The sequence below is a fragment of the Nematostella vectensis genome, chromosome 6, assembly GCF_932526225.1.
Source record: "Nematostella vectensis chromosome 6, jaNemVect1.1, whole genome shotgun sequence".
Classification (NCBI taxonomy): Eukaryota; Metazoa; Cnidaria; class Anthozoa; order Actiniaria; family Edwardsiidae; genus Nematostella; species Nematostella vectensis.
Genome location: NC_064039.1, coordinates 5,259,138 through 5,274,868, shown reverse-complemented (window position 1 = coordinate 5,274,868; position 15,731 = coordinate 5,259,138). Strand labels below are relative to the sequence as shown.

The 15,731-nt window shown below is 42.4% G+C and overlaps 1 protein-coding gene across 1 annotated transcript; it reads right to left on the bottom strand.

The window, feature by feature from the left end:
• Window positions 1-480: 480 nt before the first annotated feature.
• Window positions 481-14,621, bottom strand: LOC5521526 (low-density lipoprotein receptor-related protein 6). The gene is made up of 18 exons (XM_032366722.2): window positions 14,421-14,621; window positions 12,923-13,325; window positions 10,418-10,821; window positions 9,646-9,972; window positions 8,946-9,141; window positions 8,376-8,767; window positions 7,974-8,096; window positions 7,386-7,779; window positions 6,838-7,220; window positions 6,526-6,651; window positions 5,808-6,207; window positions 5,317-5,507; window positions 4,775-4,981; window positions 4,261-4,380; window positions 3,302-3,424; window positions 3,081-3,191; window positions 2,477-2,599; window positions 481-2,226 (listed from the first exon to the last, which is right to left on the bottom strand). The coding sequence occupies exons 1-18, from the start codon at window positions 14,476-14,478 to the stop codon at window positions 1,352-1,354; spliced, it is 4,956 nt and encodes a 1,651-aa protein (XP_032222613.1). The 5' UTR covers window positions 14,479-14,621; the 3' UTR covers window positions 481-1,351.
• Between the last annotated feature and the right edge of the window lie 1,110 nt (window positions 14,622-15,731).

Genomic DNA, 15,731 nt, shown 5'->3' with positions numbered 1-15,731 from the left:
ATATTTGTTTTATGTACCACTTTTTCTTAGGTAGTGGGCTCCGCTCACGCGCCAAGCCGCGTGGTAGTTCCGCTAAAAAAAAAAAGGCCAATACCGCAATCCCTAACGTCCCCCCCTGGCGCTAAATCGTCATATGGCAGCTAAAGCTTTACGGCCGCCGTAAATCCTTGCGGCTGGGCTGGAGATTTCGGCCCCAACACCGCTATCTGGCGAGGTACCTGCGCGTTAATAGTGAGGCAATTAGCACGTTCCTAGCCCTAAAGACCTTCGTCACAGCCCGCTTTGACGTACAGTTAAAACACTGAGGTCTGCTAGGGCGCCTTTACTCTCTTGGGCACGGTATCAAAGTGATAAATTGTCAAGCACGTGTATACAACTTTTATACACCATTTGCCGATTTATGGGTACAGGGATTTCGTGAGACATTGCACCTACTTTGGATCTGGCAGGTCGAGCGAGCAACAATGACACAAACATGAGTTTTGAATAAAAACGTTTTTCTTTTAAAAATATATTAATCTACCAAAATATTAAATCGGTCCGCCAACCATTGGACTGTTTGTAGTAGGACAGAATGCTGGACTTCCGGCTAGCGGAGTCACGTGTTAAGAACCCGCTTCTTCCGGTCCACATAGTCCCGTGACCAGAGGAGTGAGATGTCCTTGTCCTTCAGAGGTCATATAGTGTGCATAATACTCTTTCTTTGGTAGTTTAACTTATCATCAATTTACATATTTTCAATATCTACAATATTTACAGTGATACATTGTTAAATAACTTTTCTTTGCCAAGCGATTTTTACCTAAACGATCTGGTATAAAAAATAAAAAATAAGATGTCACTAAAAGGTTTTCGAAAAAGGTCAACCACATTAGTATACGAGGGCCAAAACTCAGTTACATAATAGTAAAACATTCTTGGCAAATAATCAGTTTGCGCTTTTTCCGCTGTCTCTGTCATTCTCGGCGTGGCAATAGGGTGATTTAGATCCACGACGCTGGCAAGAGGACGCCGCCTCGCGCACGTTCGGTTACGCGCGCACGCTGATTTTTGCCTGCGTCGCGTCCTGTTCAGGACAGCATTTCATGCATTTCCACGTCCTCTTCAGGACGGGACGCCGGCAAAAATCAGCGTGCGGGCGCAATCGAACGTGCGCGAGGCGGCGGTCCTCTTGCCGGCGTCCTGGATCTAAATCACCCTAACGTCACCATGTCACGTGGTGGTAGGTCAGGTGACATCAGGATATTCGTCACGTGATCCACCACGTGACACATCGAGTCTAGCCGGGTGGTATTGCTTTCGTACTATGATTCTATCAAAAGGTAACTATTCTATCTATTCTAGTGATTGATCACACGAGCGAGGGGGTTTCCGTCACCGGTGATGGGGGAGGGGGGTACGGCTGAAAGAAGCTCCGCTCGGTCGCGGTGGGTGAGGGCGGACACTCTTGATCAGATAAGTGCGTCGCCTCGGATAAATAGTTAGTGTTTGGAGTTGGCGGCGGAGCGAATAAGTCCGACTCGTAAGCCAGGTCGGTCGACTCCGTGACAGAGCCATTGTACCGACTGAGTGTCCCCCTACTAGGCCGGCACCTATGTGACCGCCGGCAATGTCTACTGGGCTGTTTGACGGAGCCCTCCGCGTCCGTTGATGCCGGTGTTGGGGGAGGAGGCATCCGCGGCGTTCTATAGTAACGATGAGATGGGCACGTGGAAGGCGTCATCACCGACTCACAATAGCCACGTGACCGTACCGTGAATAACGAGCGTTCCGTTGCAGGGGAGGGTGGGGGGTTTAGAGGCTCTCGTGGGTAGGCGCTTATGACAGTGCACGCAGATGAAGATGACGACGCGCCAGTCAGATGATTGCGATCGTAAGGCGTCTGCGAAGTCCCAGACAGTGAAGTAGGTCCCGGAAGTGGCTTTTGCCGTTTGTTCGAACCGGAAGTGGTAGATCCATTCCGTACTGGTAACGCCGCACAAATACTGGCGCGTGATGAGCTTGAGGACGAAAGAGAGGATGCGTGACCATGTAACACTGGCGTGACAACGAGGCCGATCTCTGTGCTGAGCGTGTGAGGGGTGCGTTTGACACGACGCCAGACCAGCAACGTGACGAAGAATAGAAAAATACAGAACACAATAGATGCGACGATTCCTCCAAGCATGTTGCCGCTGATCGGCGATCGAAGGCCCACGGGCGGGTGGTTAGCATTAGTGCCGTTACCTGGAGTAAAGAACAGTAATCAGTATCAATCATGATTCATCTGCATTATCAGTCATCATCACTATCAGTGTCATTTTAAAGTCCTATTCGACCTGTTCATATAAATTATCAACATTATCGGTATTTGTCGGTAAAGTTAACACTCTTCCGCACTGAGATGCCGAATTAAAAATCCGCTGATATCATCATCAGTATTCCCAAGAGTTGCCCTGTCGCCCTAAGCCCCTGACCGAATGACCGTAACGCTTACCCGGGGGAGTGTCGCAGCCGATCTCGTCCGAGTTATCTCCGCAGTCATCCAATTGGTCACACTGCCAGCGAGCGCTGATACACTTGCCGGTGTTGCAGCGGAAGAAATTGGGCTCACAAGTGGCTAAAACGGGAAGACTGGATTTAGCAGACTGGAAAACTCATATACCAGTGGACATGCTGCCTTTACGCTACTGCCCGCATAAGTGATTTTTCCGCCGTCGCTCCTCACACCCACTTCCTCCCTAGACAAAACCCTGGTTAACCCACACTTAAAAAACAGAGCCACGCCCTATCTTCTTATCCTATGCCTCCCTCTTCCCCCTTTAAGCAATTGTTTCCAAGCACTTACTTCCTCCGACCCGCTAATCAAATCCATGACTACCTGACTAGTAAACCAGACCTTAGCTCCCCATATAAATATATATACCTCCTTTTCAGCTAATATCATACAACTGGGTACACCAATACCAGGACACCACTAACCTACCCACTCTTATCCCCCTCCCTCCCCTCCCCTCAACTTTCCTCCCATCCCCTCCCTTCTCAGGAAAACCTCGGGGTATCGTGTTGCTTCTTATCTCGGGGTATCGTGTTGGACTTACCACATCCTAGCTCGTCACTGCCGTCAGTGCAGTTCTTGTACTTATCACAGCGTGGGTCACCGTCTATACACTGGCCATTATCACAACGAAACTGGTTTTCCTTACAAGGAGCTGTCAAGTTAGGGAAAATGGTAACGTTAATAACAACCTTTCTTACCGCCCTTTCATGACGGTAAGGAAATCTTTAATGAAATCGGTCGTCAAAGCCTCCGTATACTTACGGCAATCTTCCTCGTCGGATTTGTCCGTACAGTCAAGCATGCCGTCGCAGCGCCACATCTTTGGGATACAGATGGCTTTCATACTGGCGCATGAGATGTAGTTGGGCTTACAAGTGGAAGGCTCTGGGGAAATTTATAATAAACCATTTAAAATCATTAAAAATATATAATTAAAACGAATAAGTAATCAATTATGCCAGCTAAATAGGGGAGCATAAAGCTCTCAACAAAAATCGCCAATATCTCGCAAAGCTGATCAAAAGACAACCAAAATGTTGGTGAACTATCTAGCATCACCACCAAACATGTACCAGCATTGTACTGGTCACTGTTTATCAGTGACTTTGTATTGCCGTAAGCGTGTTAATGCGTTCGTGCAGCGAGCGCGTGTTTGCATGAGCGAGTTAGTGAATATGTGTTCGCGTATGCGAGTGCGAGTAGTGTGCTTGCGTGTTCGCGTGTGTGAGTAGTGTGCTTGGTGTTTGCGTGTGTGAGTAGTGTGCTTGTGTGTTCGAGTAGTAAGCGCATGTTTACGTGTGCGAGTAGTGAGCGCGTGTTCGCGTGCGCGAGTAGTGTGCTTGCGTGTTCGCGTGTGCGAGTAATGTTTGCATGATTACGTGTGCGAGTAGTGTGCTTGCGTGTTCGCGTAGTGAGCTTGCGTGTTCGCGTGTGCGAGTAGTGAGTGCGTGTTTACGTGTGCCAGTAGTGTGCTTGCGTGTTCGCGTAGTGTTTACGTGTGCGAGTAGTGTGCTTGCGTGTTCGCGCAGTGAGCTTGCGTGTTCGCGTGTGCGAGTAGTGAGCGCGTGTTTACGTGTGCCAGTAGTGTGCTTGAGTGTTCGCGTGTGCGAGTAGTGAGTGCGTGTTTACGTGTGCGCGTAGTGTGCGTGCGTGTACGTTTAACAGTTAAGTGTATGTACCCAAGTATGATATTCGCCTGTTACTATGGTGATGTCTCTCACCTCCGCAGTTCTTCTCGTCATCCTGCAATACTAGCGAGCCCGTACAGGAGCACTTGGCGGCATTATCCCGTCCAATTAGGCAAATGTGACTACAGTCATTCTGCTTGCACGGGTGTGGAACTACATACAAACAACAGATACCATGACTCTATATGCCTGCTAAATAGTGCGACTATATAGACTGGAACTATACACACAAAGAACAGTTATTATCACTCTAAAAGCTTACAGTAATCTTATTCACAGGGTAGTAGAGCCGCAGACAAACAATAGCTCTGTCTATGTATAATGACTCTGTCTATGTATAATAGCTCTTTCTATGTACAATAGCTCTGTCTATGTATAATAGCTCTGTCTATGTACAATAGCTCTGTCTATGTACAATAGCTCTGTCTATGTATAATAGCTCTGTTTATGTATGCTTAGGTTGCGAACTTACAGACAAACACTTCGCTTTCAGACAAACAGAACCTAGAATCCTAGAATCTATGGGCAGTAATGCCCTTATACTGACCTGTCCCGCTGATCTGGGACCGATCAAGAGCTACGAGGTCCGTGACGTCTATTTCGGCTTGAATCGTCTGCTCGTCGCTTCCCACTTCCCTGCGAACTCGTTTGAGTACCCGCGCGCGGCTGTCAATCCAGTAGACGAAGTCCCCATGAATGGCAAGGCCGATGGGGGTGAGGAGGTTCGTGTCTACGAGAACCGTGCGCTTAGCACCTAAAACACCAACAGCTCATTAAAGAATGTCGACTACACACTCCTTTGTGATTGTTTACACTTAAAACACAACAGTCTATTTGCAACAACTATTTCAAATAACTATACAAATTTGAAGTCCGATATTTGGATGAATTTTGTGACTGGTGTTGAGCGGGAACGTAAGATAGCGGCCAAAGGACGACGGCCAAACAAACATAATCGTAAAAAAATGATTTAGCAAGCTCCATTACAAATTAGTTTAGACTATTATCGAAAACAAATTAGTTTAGACTATTATCGAAAACCGAGGAAGACGTCCATAATTATTTCAAGAGCATTCCAGTCCAACAAACCTTGCAGGTCGGAAAACTCGATCTTCTTGTGTGCAGTGTCCGTCCAGTACAGCTTGTCCCTGTCCGTGTCCACGGCGAGGCCGACTGGGGACCTGGGTATGTTGCTCACGATTGGCTGAGGGAACGAGCCATCCATGGATGCGCGAAGGATCTTGGGACCGTTCTTACCGACATCCGTCCAGAACATTAAACTGGAGGTAACATGAGACGAAGATGTTTAAAATAAAGCACAGAAGTCCCATCAATAACTCGTAAATGCTTTGCAAAGATTCACCAGTAAAAAGGAAAAACAGAGCAGCGTGACCAGGAGTAAACTTTTAGGCGCTGCTTGAGTTGAACGAGAAGAGATACAAATAAAGCATTGGTTGATTGTGCTGAATAGGTTGAAGCAAAACCAAAACGGACAACAACAAATGAGCATAAACAATGACAAATCCCGATTCAGCTTTAGTAATATGTTGTTCAAAACAAAAGGACTCGCGGTTTCTTACCCTTTCTCGGGAAATAGTACAATGGATCGTGGCATCTCATCCTTTGCTGATGCTACCACGCCTAAAGGCGCCATCTTTTTCAAGCTGAAAACATTTATCTCATTTCGGACAGCATCAGTCCAGAACATCTGCTGGCCATACGGGTCAATGGCTAGGTCATATGGTTCCACGTCCGGCCCAGCGACTATAACTCCACTAAGAGAGCCGTTCTCAAGAGCTCGCCGGATGGTGCCTTCCACAGCGTCAATCCAGTACACAAAGCCAGTGCTGATGTCATAGCTCACAGCCTTAACATCATGGAGTTTGCGCAGTGGAAGGCTGATCTCGGCGTAATCAGTGGAGTCGAATATGAAGCGATGGATGCCCTTCACGGTGCTGTACAGCATGAATGAGAGGGGCTCTGAAAATAAAAACTACAATTATAGCCCGTCTTTTTGTTTACAAATTATTCAAAATAAAAAGACCAGAACAAGCCCCCTTCTCTCTTGATTCCCACTTTATTCTTGTCCTCTACAGCTACTCCCCCAAATCGCATCCATCATGTTGTCCTCTATCCCGCCTGCCATGTCCCTCCACCCCCTTTTGTCCTCTTGCCCTTACACCCATCATGCCTCAATTCCACCTTCAAGACCCCGCTCCAACCTTATCCTAACCCCCTTCCCCCTCCACTCTGGGTCCACGCCAGGTTCTGTTGAGAGGATCAGGGGACATACGTTACCTTGACACGTGCGATTATCAGACATCAGTTTGAAGTGCATAGGGCAAGCACAGGTTTTCTGTTTATTAGGGCGTGCCAAACACAAGTGACTGCATCCGCCGTTATTCATGGAGCAAACATTCCAACCTAAAGCACAAAACATTTATTACACATCAAATCCAAAATTGTTTGATAGAGAGTCTGAAAAAAAGTCCTGGTTGTTGTAGTGTTTTATTGTGGGGAAATTCTTGTGTGTGTGTCGGCAACAATGCTCTCTAATTGTTCTATAACAGGGATACAGCCTGCAGTTCATTAGGGACAAGAAATACTAACCCTCTTGGCGGCTAGAGTGGAACACGGTAATATCCATGACATAGTCCACCCGACTGCGTATACGTGTCCTGTTTAAACCAGTGGTCTTGTTGGCTCTCTCAATAGACTCGGTCTCCCAGTCAGTCCAGTAAATATAGTCCAAGTACTGAGTCAGTGCAAAAGGTTTTGTTGCTTGGGCAACAGTTCTTCTGTTTCTGCCATGCAAGTCAGCACACTCGATCACTTTCCTCTCAGAGTCAGCCCAGAACAGCAACCCTTCTTTGTAATCTATTGTGATGTCCGTGGGGCGCTTGACATTAGAGATGACCTTGGTGCGGTTGGAACCATCCATGTTTGCTCTGTCTATACTTGAGTCTTGTCCGCCATTGGCCCAATATAGGTGACTAGTGATGGATAAATAAAATAATGAGAAAACATGATTTCTACCCTTACAACGATGCACAGAGAAATCACAACCCACGACACAATTTTTCTTTTCACTTCAGTTATATGCCAAACTCCTGCAAGCTATATTTTGATATTAACTGATTCAATAGGCCACGCCTTACCCATTGACAGGATCCAAAGTAAGAGATCTTGGTTCCCACACATCTTTGTAAAGAAGAGTGCGCCTATGTTGACCATCAAGCCTGGACACCTCAATCTTATGCTTCCTGGAATCTGTCCAGTACAAATTCTTAGCAATCCAGTCCACAGCAAGTCCATCCGGATATTCCAGATCAACAATAATTAGTTTCTCTGGGTTGCTTCCATTTAGATATGCTCGGTTGATTGACTTTAGGGTTATATCAGTCCAGTAAATTCTTTTCTCTTCAATGCTGAAATCCAACGCATTGGCTTCTTTGATGCCAACCAGGGGAATATCCTTGCCACCACTGTAGGTATCCAAGGAGATTCGATGGATATCATGGCTTCCAGAGAACAGAAGAAATGCTCTTGGCACTGTGAACAAGAAAGATGAGTTAATGGGTGTCCCTAGTTTTGGTAATGATAAAGTTCTATCAAAGTCTTCCTGTGTCTGCAATTTTCAAAAACAAAAGGAGCTAGATATGCTCCCACATCTATAATCCTATGTTGCTATGCTAGATAATATTGCACTAAACAGACATTAGCATGGTGTTCTTCTTTGCACTTACCAATACAAGTGAGCTGATCTTTGATCAGTTCCATTCCATTTGGACATCCACACACAACACCCGCAGGACGATACAGACACAAGTGACTACAGCCACCATTATTTGTCTGACAAGGGTTAGACCCTGCAAATATTTAAAAAAAAAAAGGTAAGTACAAAATGAAACAAGATACAGTCATTTGGGGAGTGATTAATGAAAGACTAGGGTTGTGCCATCCCCAGATATTGCAAAGCACTTTCTCCCTTTCCATGCCAAGATACCAAGAATATATGACTTACATTATGATCCTAGTAAAAAAATTTGCATTTCCTTACACACTTTCAGTTTAAGGAAAAGTAGAAACACTACAGCTGCTTAATGCTCAGATCCTGGTAATTTTCCATTCCCTGTTATACAACTTACCATAAGTGATGGACATGTTGATGGCCTTGAGTCCTTGAAGATCCGGCAGTTGTTCCACAACACTTCTTTTCTCTCTTCCTGTAAACTTATTAACACTGTCTATGTTCCTGCGCTCCCAGTCTGTCCAATAGAGGTAGTTTCCAAGAAGAGTCAACCCAAAAACATGCCGTATATTGCTGTCAAGAACCACCCTACGATTGCTTCCATCTACATCCATGACTTCGATTTTGTCAAGCTTGGCATCTGCCCAGTATATCTTGTTGTCGGAATAGTCAATAGTTAAGCCATTAGGCCATGTCACAGAGCTGTTTACTAAGATAATTCTGTTACCACCATCAAGATCAGCTCGCTCAATCTTTGGGTGTTCTCCCCAGTCAGTCCAGTACATGTGCCTGGCAATAAAACAAAATAAAAATCAGAAAAGGAAGAGAATAAAGTTCAAGTAGAAACCATATTCGGTACTTTAGCTGAAGAAAATATAGAAACATCAAACATTTCATATAATATTTCTTTGAATTTAGATAGATTTACTGTATCACTTTAGGACAAAAGCAAATAAAAACAACTCACCCCTTTCCTGGGTCGACAACAATAGCCCTTGGTTCCCACAGGTCCTCTGAGATAAGAATCTTGCGGGAAGTGCCATTAAGTCTGCTGACTTCTATCCTGTCCATTCCAGTATCTGTCCAGTACAGGTTACGAGCTATCCAGTCAACAGCGATGCCTTCAGGATTCTGAACTTCAACTGATGCCACTGTCTCAACACCTGGAATGACATGAAACAATAGACTTGCTGAGAGGATTCAAAGGCAGAGGCCGAACCTAGATGCAGAAAGCAGAGAGTGTGGGGCCTGAATCAAAAGAAATTTCAAATAGCAACCTATACTATGCTTTTCTTTTGTTGAATTCCCAAACTAAGTCTAGTATTTTCTGTGTGTGTTTGTGTGTGTGAGAGAGTATTTTTTTGTTGCCTTTTCTTTCAATATAAATAAAAACAAAATAGAACAATTATTCAAATATATTGAAAACTCAACCCATGTCGATTAGCTATGCTATTTGTGGGTTGAGTAACCACTAATGTAAAATTGAATAGAAATAAAACTGAACTGAAAATTGAATTGAGAAACACAGTTCAATAGTGTTCAATAGCTCCTCCCCTTCACGATTCCTTACAGGTTGTCCATGCTAGGAAGTAACAAAATTGGATAAACATTTTTTGGAAGACACTAATACTATGTAGTAATTCCCAACAACTTTATGATGGGTCTACCTTTCCCATCAATATGGGCTCTCTTGATGACTTGTAGGGTGTCATCACTCCAGTATATATACTCCTCAATAGGGTCAAAGTCGACAGCTATTCCATGCTTGATCCCCACAAAGGGTAGAACTACATCAGTGTGGTCAGGGGTGTCTAGTGAGATCCTCCGTAGATCTGTCCGTCTTGCAAGCAGAAGGAAATGTTTGGGCCCATTTTCGCAGGTTTTGTTGTCCAGTAGAAGCCTAACACCAGTTGGACATGCGCAGGAGATGCCTTGGGGGGAGAGCAAGCAAAGATGGCTGCAACCTCCATTATTCAAGCCACAGCCTTTACGTCCTGTTGATAAACATATAAGAAACATTCAATATAATTCACAAGGGGCGTTGTGGGGGTAATAATTGCTTGATTTGTGCTTTTTAACCAAAACAGTAGTATATCTGCCAGCCCTCTACCAAAAAGTTTTGAAAACCCCTAACATTGCAATGAGTGCATGAAACGGAAACTATTTGCTTATTTTCCAAATTTACCAAATACTCAATATTACAGTCAACTCTCGATAGAAATCTTATTGTTATAGAGAGAAATACAATCCCTCAAAAGACTGAAATACAAAGAAATGACTTAAAAATGACCTCATGTCAACAGACTAATGGTCCTGACAGTGCCTGTAATATAGCATATCGAAGCAGATGACGTCTCTCTTTGGCCTACAGAAGGTCATGTACCCACTCTCTCCATACTTCACTGTATTGTACAGTGTACACCTACCAGTCTGACCTACCTTTTGGTAATGGATCCTGTCTTGCTTTCTCAAATACATGGATCCCCATCGGCGAGTACACATTTGACTGCAATTTGAGTCTCCCAAAACCTGTCTTTTTGTTGCATGAATGAATGGACTTTGTTGTCCAATCAGTCCAGTAGAGTTTATTTCCGTACAAACTGACTGCAAATGGATGGGGTAATGTTCCCCGTATAATTGTTCTCTTTTCTTTGCCATTGAAGTCTGTAGTTGCAATGTGATGTTGCTTAGCATCAGTCCAATAGATTCGTTTATCATTGTGATCTATTGTTAAGCCATTAGGCCAAAAAATATCTTTCGATACAATAACAGTTCTTTGTGTGCCGTCCATTCCTGCACGCTCAATTTTAGGCTCTTCTCCCCAGTCGGTCCAGAACATGTATCTGTAATAAAAATAGTTTTAGACAAACAGAATAAGATTCATTTAGATAAACAACAAGCTCAGTATGCAAAACCTTTTGAGGTTATATTTGGTGCTACTGGGTTAATGCTAAAAACTGAAACCTGGCCATTTCAAGGTATCAAGAATGGTATACTTATTTTACTTTGTAAAATATTTGTGAAGTACATATATACCAACCAACCCTAAACCTTACTAGGGAGAAAAAGCAGCATAAAACGGGATAATTCACTAATCATACGGCACTTGAAAGCCATAAGCCCCTGTCTCTTAATTCAAGTTAGCCAGAAGTATTTCCTAGAATGTCTAAAAGCCTGTCTTTGTGGTTTCAGATAGCTGTCTGCTTTACAGACAATGTATAAAAGCCAGATATACCAAAAAAATGGAAATAAAATGTAACAAGCAATTTTGTGTTAACTCCATTTAAAAATCGTCCAACTTCTATTCTCACACTCAAAAACTATAAGAGTTTTCAAACTTGGTTTAAAAATTTCATCTCAAAACATACTAAACAGCCCCTTCCCTACCTAGGAAGTAGGCCATTACTCAGTACAGCTTTCTTTTTTAGAATATAATCCAAAGCACTTCACATAGGAAGACTAAAGGTCCGTCAATCCATGCCCTCTTCAGTCATAGCTTAAGTTAAAAAATATGTTCTAAGATAGTGTTTTAATGCCTGCATCCCCTGACAACACAAAATAAAGCATAAAGCAAGGGGCTAATGCTTGTCTGAAGATGAAGTATCTCACAAAGAAAAATATCTAAGTAACATTTTACAATCTTCCAATTATCTGGATGTGATAAGCATGGGATAATCCACTTTATATAGCTATTTCCCAGCAATGCCAGTGGTGGGTCTAGTAAAATAAGCCATGGATTTGACTGCATCTCCCTCATTTATAAAAAATATATTGTCAAATTTACCTTTTTTTTTTAAGAGAGAAAGGATATTCCTACTTGACAATAGCCATTTACAAGGATTTTAATATTCTTTTAGTAAGGCATGGCCCTTAACTCTAGCTAGACACAATAAGTAGGCACTTCATTATCTAGGATTTTTGATGTAAATATAAGACAACAAACCAATCTGTGTTTTATGATTTATGGAAAGAATATGCATTGAGCTTCTGCCCCACAAAGATGAATAGTGCAATTACAACATTTGAACAACACAACAAAGACAAAGAACAATTAGAGGGTTTTGGTTCTGTTAATCACCTAGCAGTTGTAGACCAAGTCAAAGACTCTGTCTATCGTTAGATTGCATTTATAATGCTGGATGTTGGTCACCAATTGAACACATTCAAATGTTACAGACCAAATCAGTAAAATCTCAATATTTCTCATTTTGAGCTTGGTGAGAATACAAACGTATAGAGTTTCCAAATTTAATTCATGACAGCAGTGGTAAGTATCTGAAAAGACACACTTAGTAGGTTTGTGTCATATTAATACATTTATAGTGTTAACTGAATCCTGGGTTTGTTATTTTGGTCATTAGGAGATGGCTGTGTGAGGTGATAATCACTTAGGCTAGACCCTACATTCTCACACAAAAAGGATTGAATTTTTCCGGCATTCCTCATAACACTGTGGCTGGTCATAGACCATAAAAACCACTGTCAGACATAAAAGATTTTATCTGTTTGAAGTTGAATTACTCATTAATAGAAATCCCTCCCATAACAAGAGATAATTTCAGGGTTGAAGAGTTATTAGGAAAAGGGGGAGGACATGTATAAGCAGCAACGCTTAAGAGGCCACATTTTTTTCAGAATAGTTTCTGGTAATGTATTTTTAATGGCAGGCAGCTAATTAGTGCTCTGGATCAAGCAATGATTTCATGTACAGTTTGTTAAAAGATTTGACAGTTGCTCTGCGTGAATCAAGTACCCGGAGACCAATAAACATCTCTAGTTTTGCGAGATTATGAAAGCGCAATCGGCGAAAATGGAGCGAGGGAAGCCCTTCAAATGCTTGTCTGATACTTTGTTCTATCAAATGCTTGTCAGATACTTTGTTCTAAAACCTTGTCGCAGTTAACCATGTTTTTAAAAATACACTCAAAACATATCCTCACTTACCCAGACGCAGGGTCTACAGCGATTGCTCGAGGTTGTCCAAGATTCTCCCAGAATAAAACTTTTCTAAATCTTCCGTCCATATTGGAGACTTCAATGCGATTCGTTTCTACTTCCGAATCAGTCCAATAGAGTTTTTTACTGCACCAATCCACTGCAAGCCCTTCGGGGCGCTTTAGTCCTACCGATATCACATCTTCCTGTGTGTTATTCCCAAATATTCGAGCTCTTTTGATTTTCTCCAAGAGAACATCCGTCCAAAACACATAGTTTTGCTCATAATCAAAGTCCAACGCAATTGCATCCTCCAGATTTTTTACAACAACCGTAACATTCGGAGTTCCACCATTTGTTTGCAAAATTCGTATATCACTTCGATTGGCGAAAATCAGCCTCGGAGACGACGCTGTAGGGAGAAAGACATAAAGAATATACGGTCAGAACATCGTGAAGTTAAAAGCTTCAAATAAATAGCAATCGAACACACAACACCAAAACAACATAGGAAACCAATAGCAAAACAAAGAAACTTCTCAGCCGAGTGGATACCTTCAGCCCTAGCGTCGGTAAAACCATCTTAATAAATAACAGGAAAGTTCACAGATCTATTTAGAAATATTTAGATTTGGAAACTACCTTTAACGAGTTTAGGGAAGTTCAAAGTACAAAATAAAAGCGAGGATATGCTACGGTCTGTTCAATTCATCTTCTCTGCCTCACGAGATTCGCTAAATGGTCAGTAAACTAGTAGAATAGTAAAATAGTAGACGTATTTTTTTTAAACCCCTGCACGTCCAACCCTAATAAAAACTAGGATCGGCCCTGAAGGATGAAGTATGCGAGATGTGAAGGGGGACAGACGAAAGTCGACATTTATCATTGCGCACTAAAAGCTTGAGAGGACGGGTGACCTGAAGGCACGAATTTCTCGCCAATTTGAAGATCTCGACACTTGTTATCCACAAATAAACCATGCTTTACCACCCAAGTACCAAGAAAACTACAAATGACATATAATACTAGAGAGCAAAGAAGCAGAAATACTCAGGGAAAACACGAAAAAAACTACCACGTGCAACCATTCGGTTAATTTTTAGTGTTGTTTTGAGCTAGGGATTTTATTTTGTTGAATTACCGAAGTATAATTCACCGAATGTCTACCTATAACAATGACACTTTCTTAAAACGTCGTTACACACAGTTCTGGTGAAGTTTTCGCGGTGAACTATCGACCATATTATGAAGCATTGAACTAGAGACCAATTGTTGTCGATACAAAATGGAGGTCAGAGTATAGAAATGGAGGTTGCTTGCCCGGCAGGAGCTCTGTGAATAGATGTAGTCTGTATTTTCTAGCTAGTATATTATCTAGCAAAACGAAACTCCTTTTGCGATCAGAGTTTTGAAAAAGCTCCAAAGATTCGCGTTTCTCTCAGCCTCTGGCATATCAATATCACGTACGAAGCAAGCGTTCAAGGCCGCCATAAAAGCATCGACTTACCCGAAGAAATCCGGTACAGAGTCAAACAAAACACACACAAAACAACTTTGGCGAACATCCTTCGCTATCTTGCCACTTGAAGGACCATCAGAGCTGCCAGTTGTGTACGATCAAAGGCAAAATAACCCAACAAATGCTAGTCATAATTCTGGATTTCTAAGCGCACATACAAATAAAATATCGAACTTGCATAATTCGGGCGGTCCAAGCTATTTGTGAAAACATGAACTTCGGCGGCCAATCACGAGCGAGACCGAAACTCTACTCACGTGGTGCAAACGTGTCTGATTGGCTGACGTGTGACTTCGGGTTTGAGTGGGGGGTGGACCATATTTATTAGGCACGTATACTATCTTATAACTAGGCACGAACAATTACGGACTCGTGTCCTAACAAACAAGATTTTAAGGCTAAGATAGTTGCTTTGAAAAGCAAAAATCATTTAGATAAAATAACTTACAAGTATTTAAGCTAAAGGCTTATGAAGTCTGTTTTGTTGTTCTTTACACTTTTTTCATCATCCAGTTTAATTTACTGACAATGTCTTATAAGATCGAAGTTCCTACATGTCAAAAGCTCCTAAGCCAATCAGCTAGTCTAAATATTTGGATCTAAACACACAGAAGTTGTAAGCAGCTCGGGCAAATCAACTTTTTTTTATTAACAATACAATTCTAAGAACGACAAAGACATTGAAAACAAAAAATAATTTGTAACGAACAATAACTAATTTAGTAATTTTGCGCGCAAATGTCAGATTTTTTTCAGTGTGAAATAGCCATTGCAAAATCAAAGAAAGACAGTTCTGTGGTATATCAGAAGCATCCAAGCCCTTTTCCCCTGTCAAACAGCCTTAATCCCTAGATTAATAAGGAAGACATAAGACCAAAAATGTCCACCATTTCTACAAAGTTCAAGGCATTTCCTGACCGCGAATTATCGGATAACAAGTACTTTTTTCACATATGCTATTTCTCTCTATTCTTTGGAAACAGCGTTTTCACAGAAATCTCACTTCGAAAGATCTCATTGATGCGAGTTGTAAGTGACAATCATAATTCTCTATCAGGAGAAATGGCGGGCAGTCGTGGAAAGCTGCCTCGGCGCCTTACATCAAACTGTCTTGTTAAGTGTCAGCTTAGGATACTTCGTGTTCATAAACGCACTTAAAACTGTCACGGGAATCTTAATCACTACAAATGCCACATATCTTTTTGGCATTTTTGGCAAACTAAAGTGGTAATACCATAAGCCCAGCACCTTCACCAGACACAACCGTGCGCGTGATGAAATCACTGATAAAATGCTTGC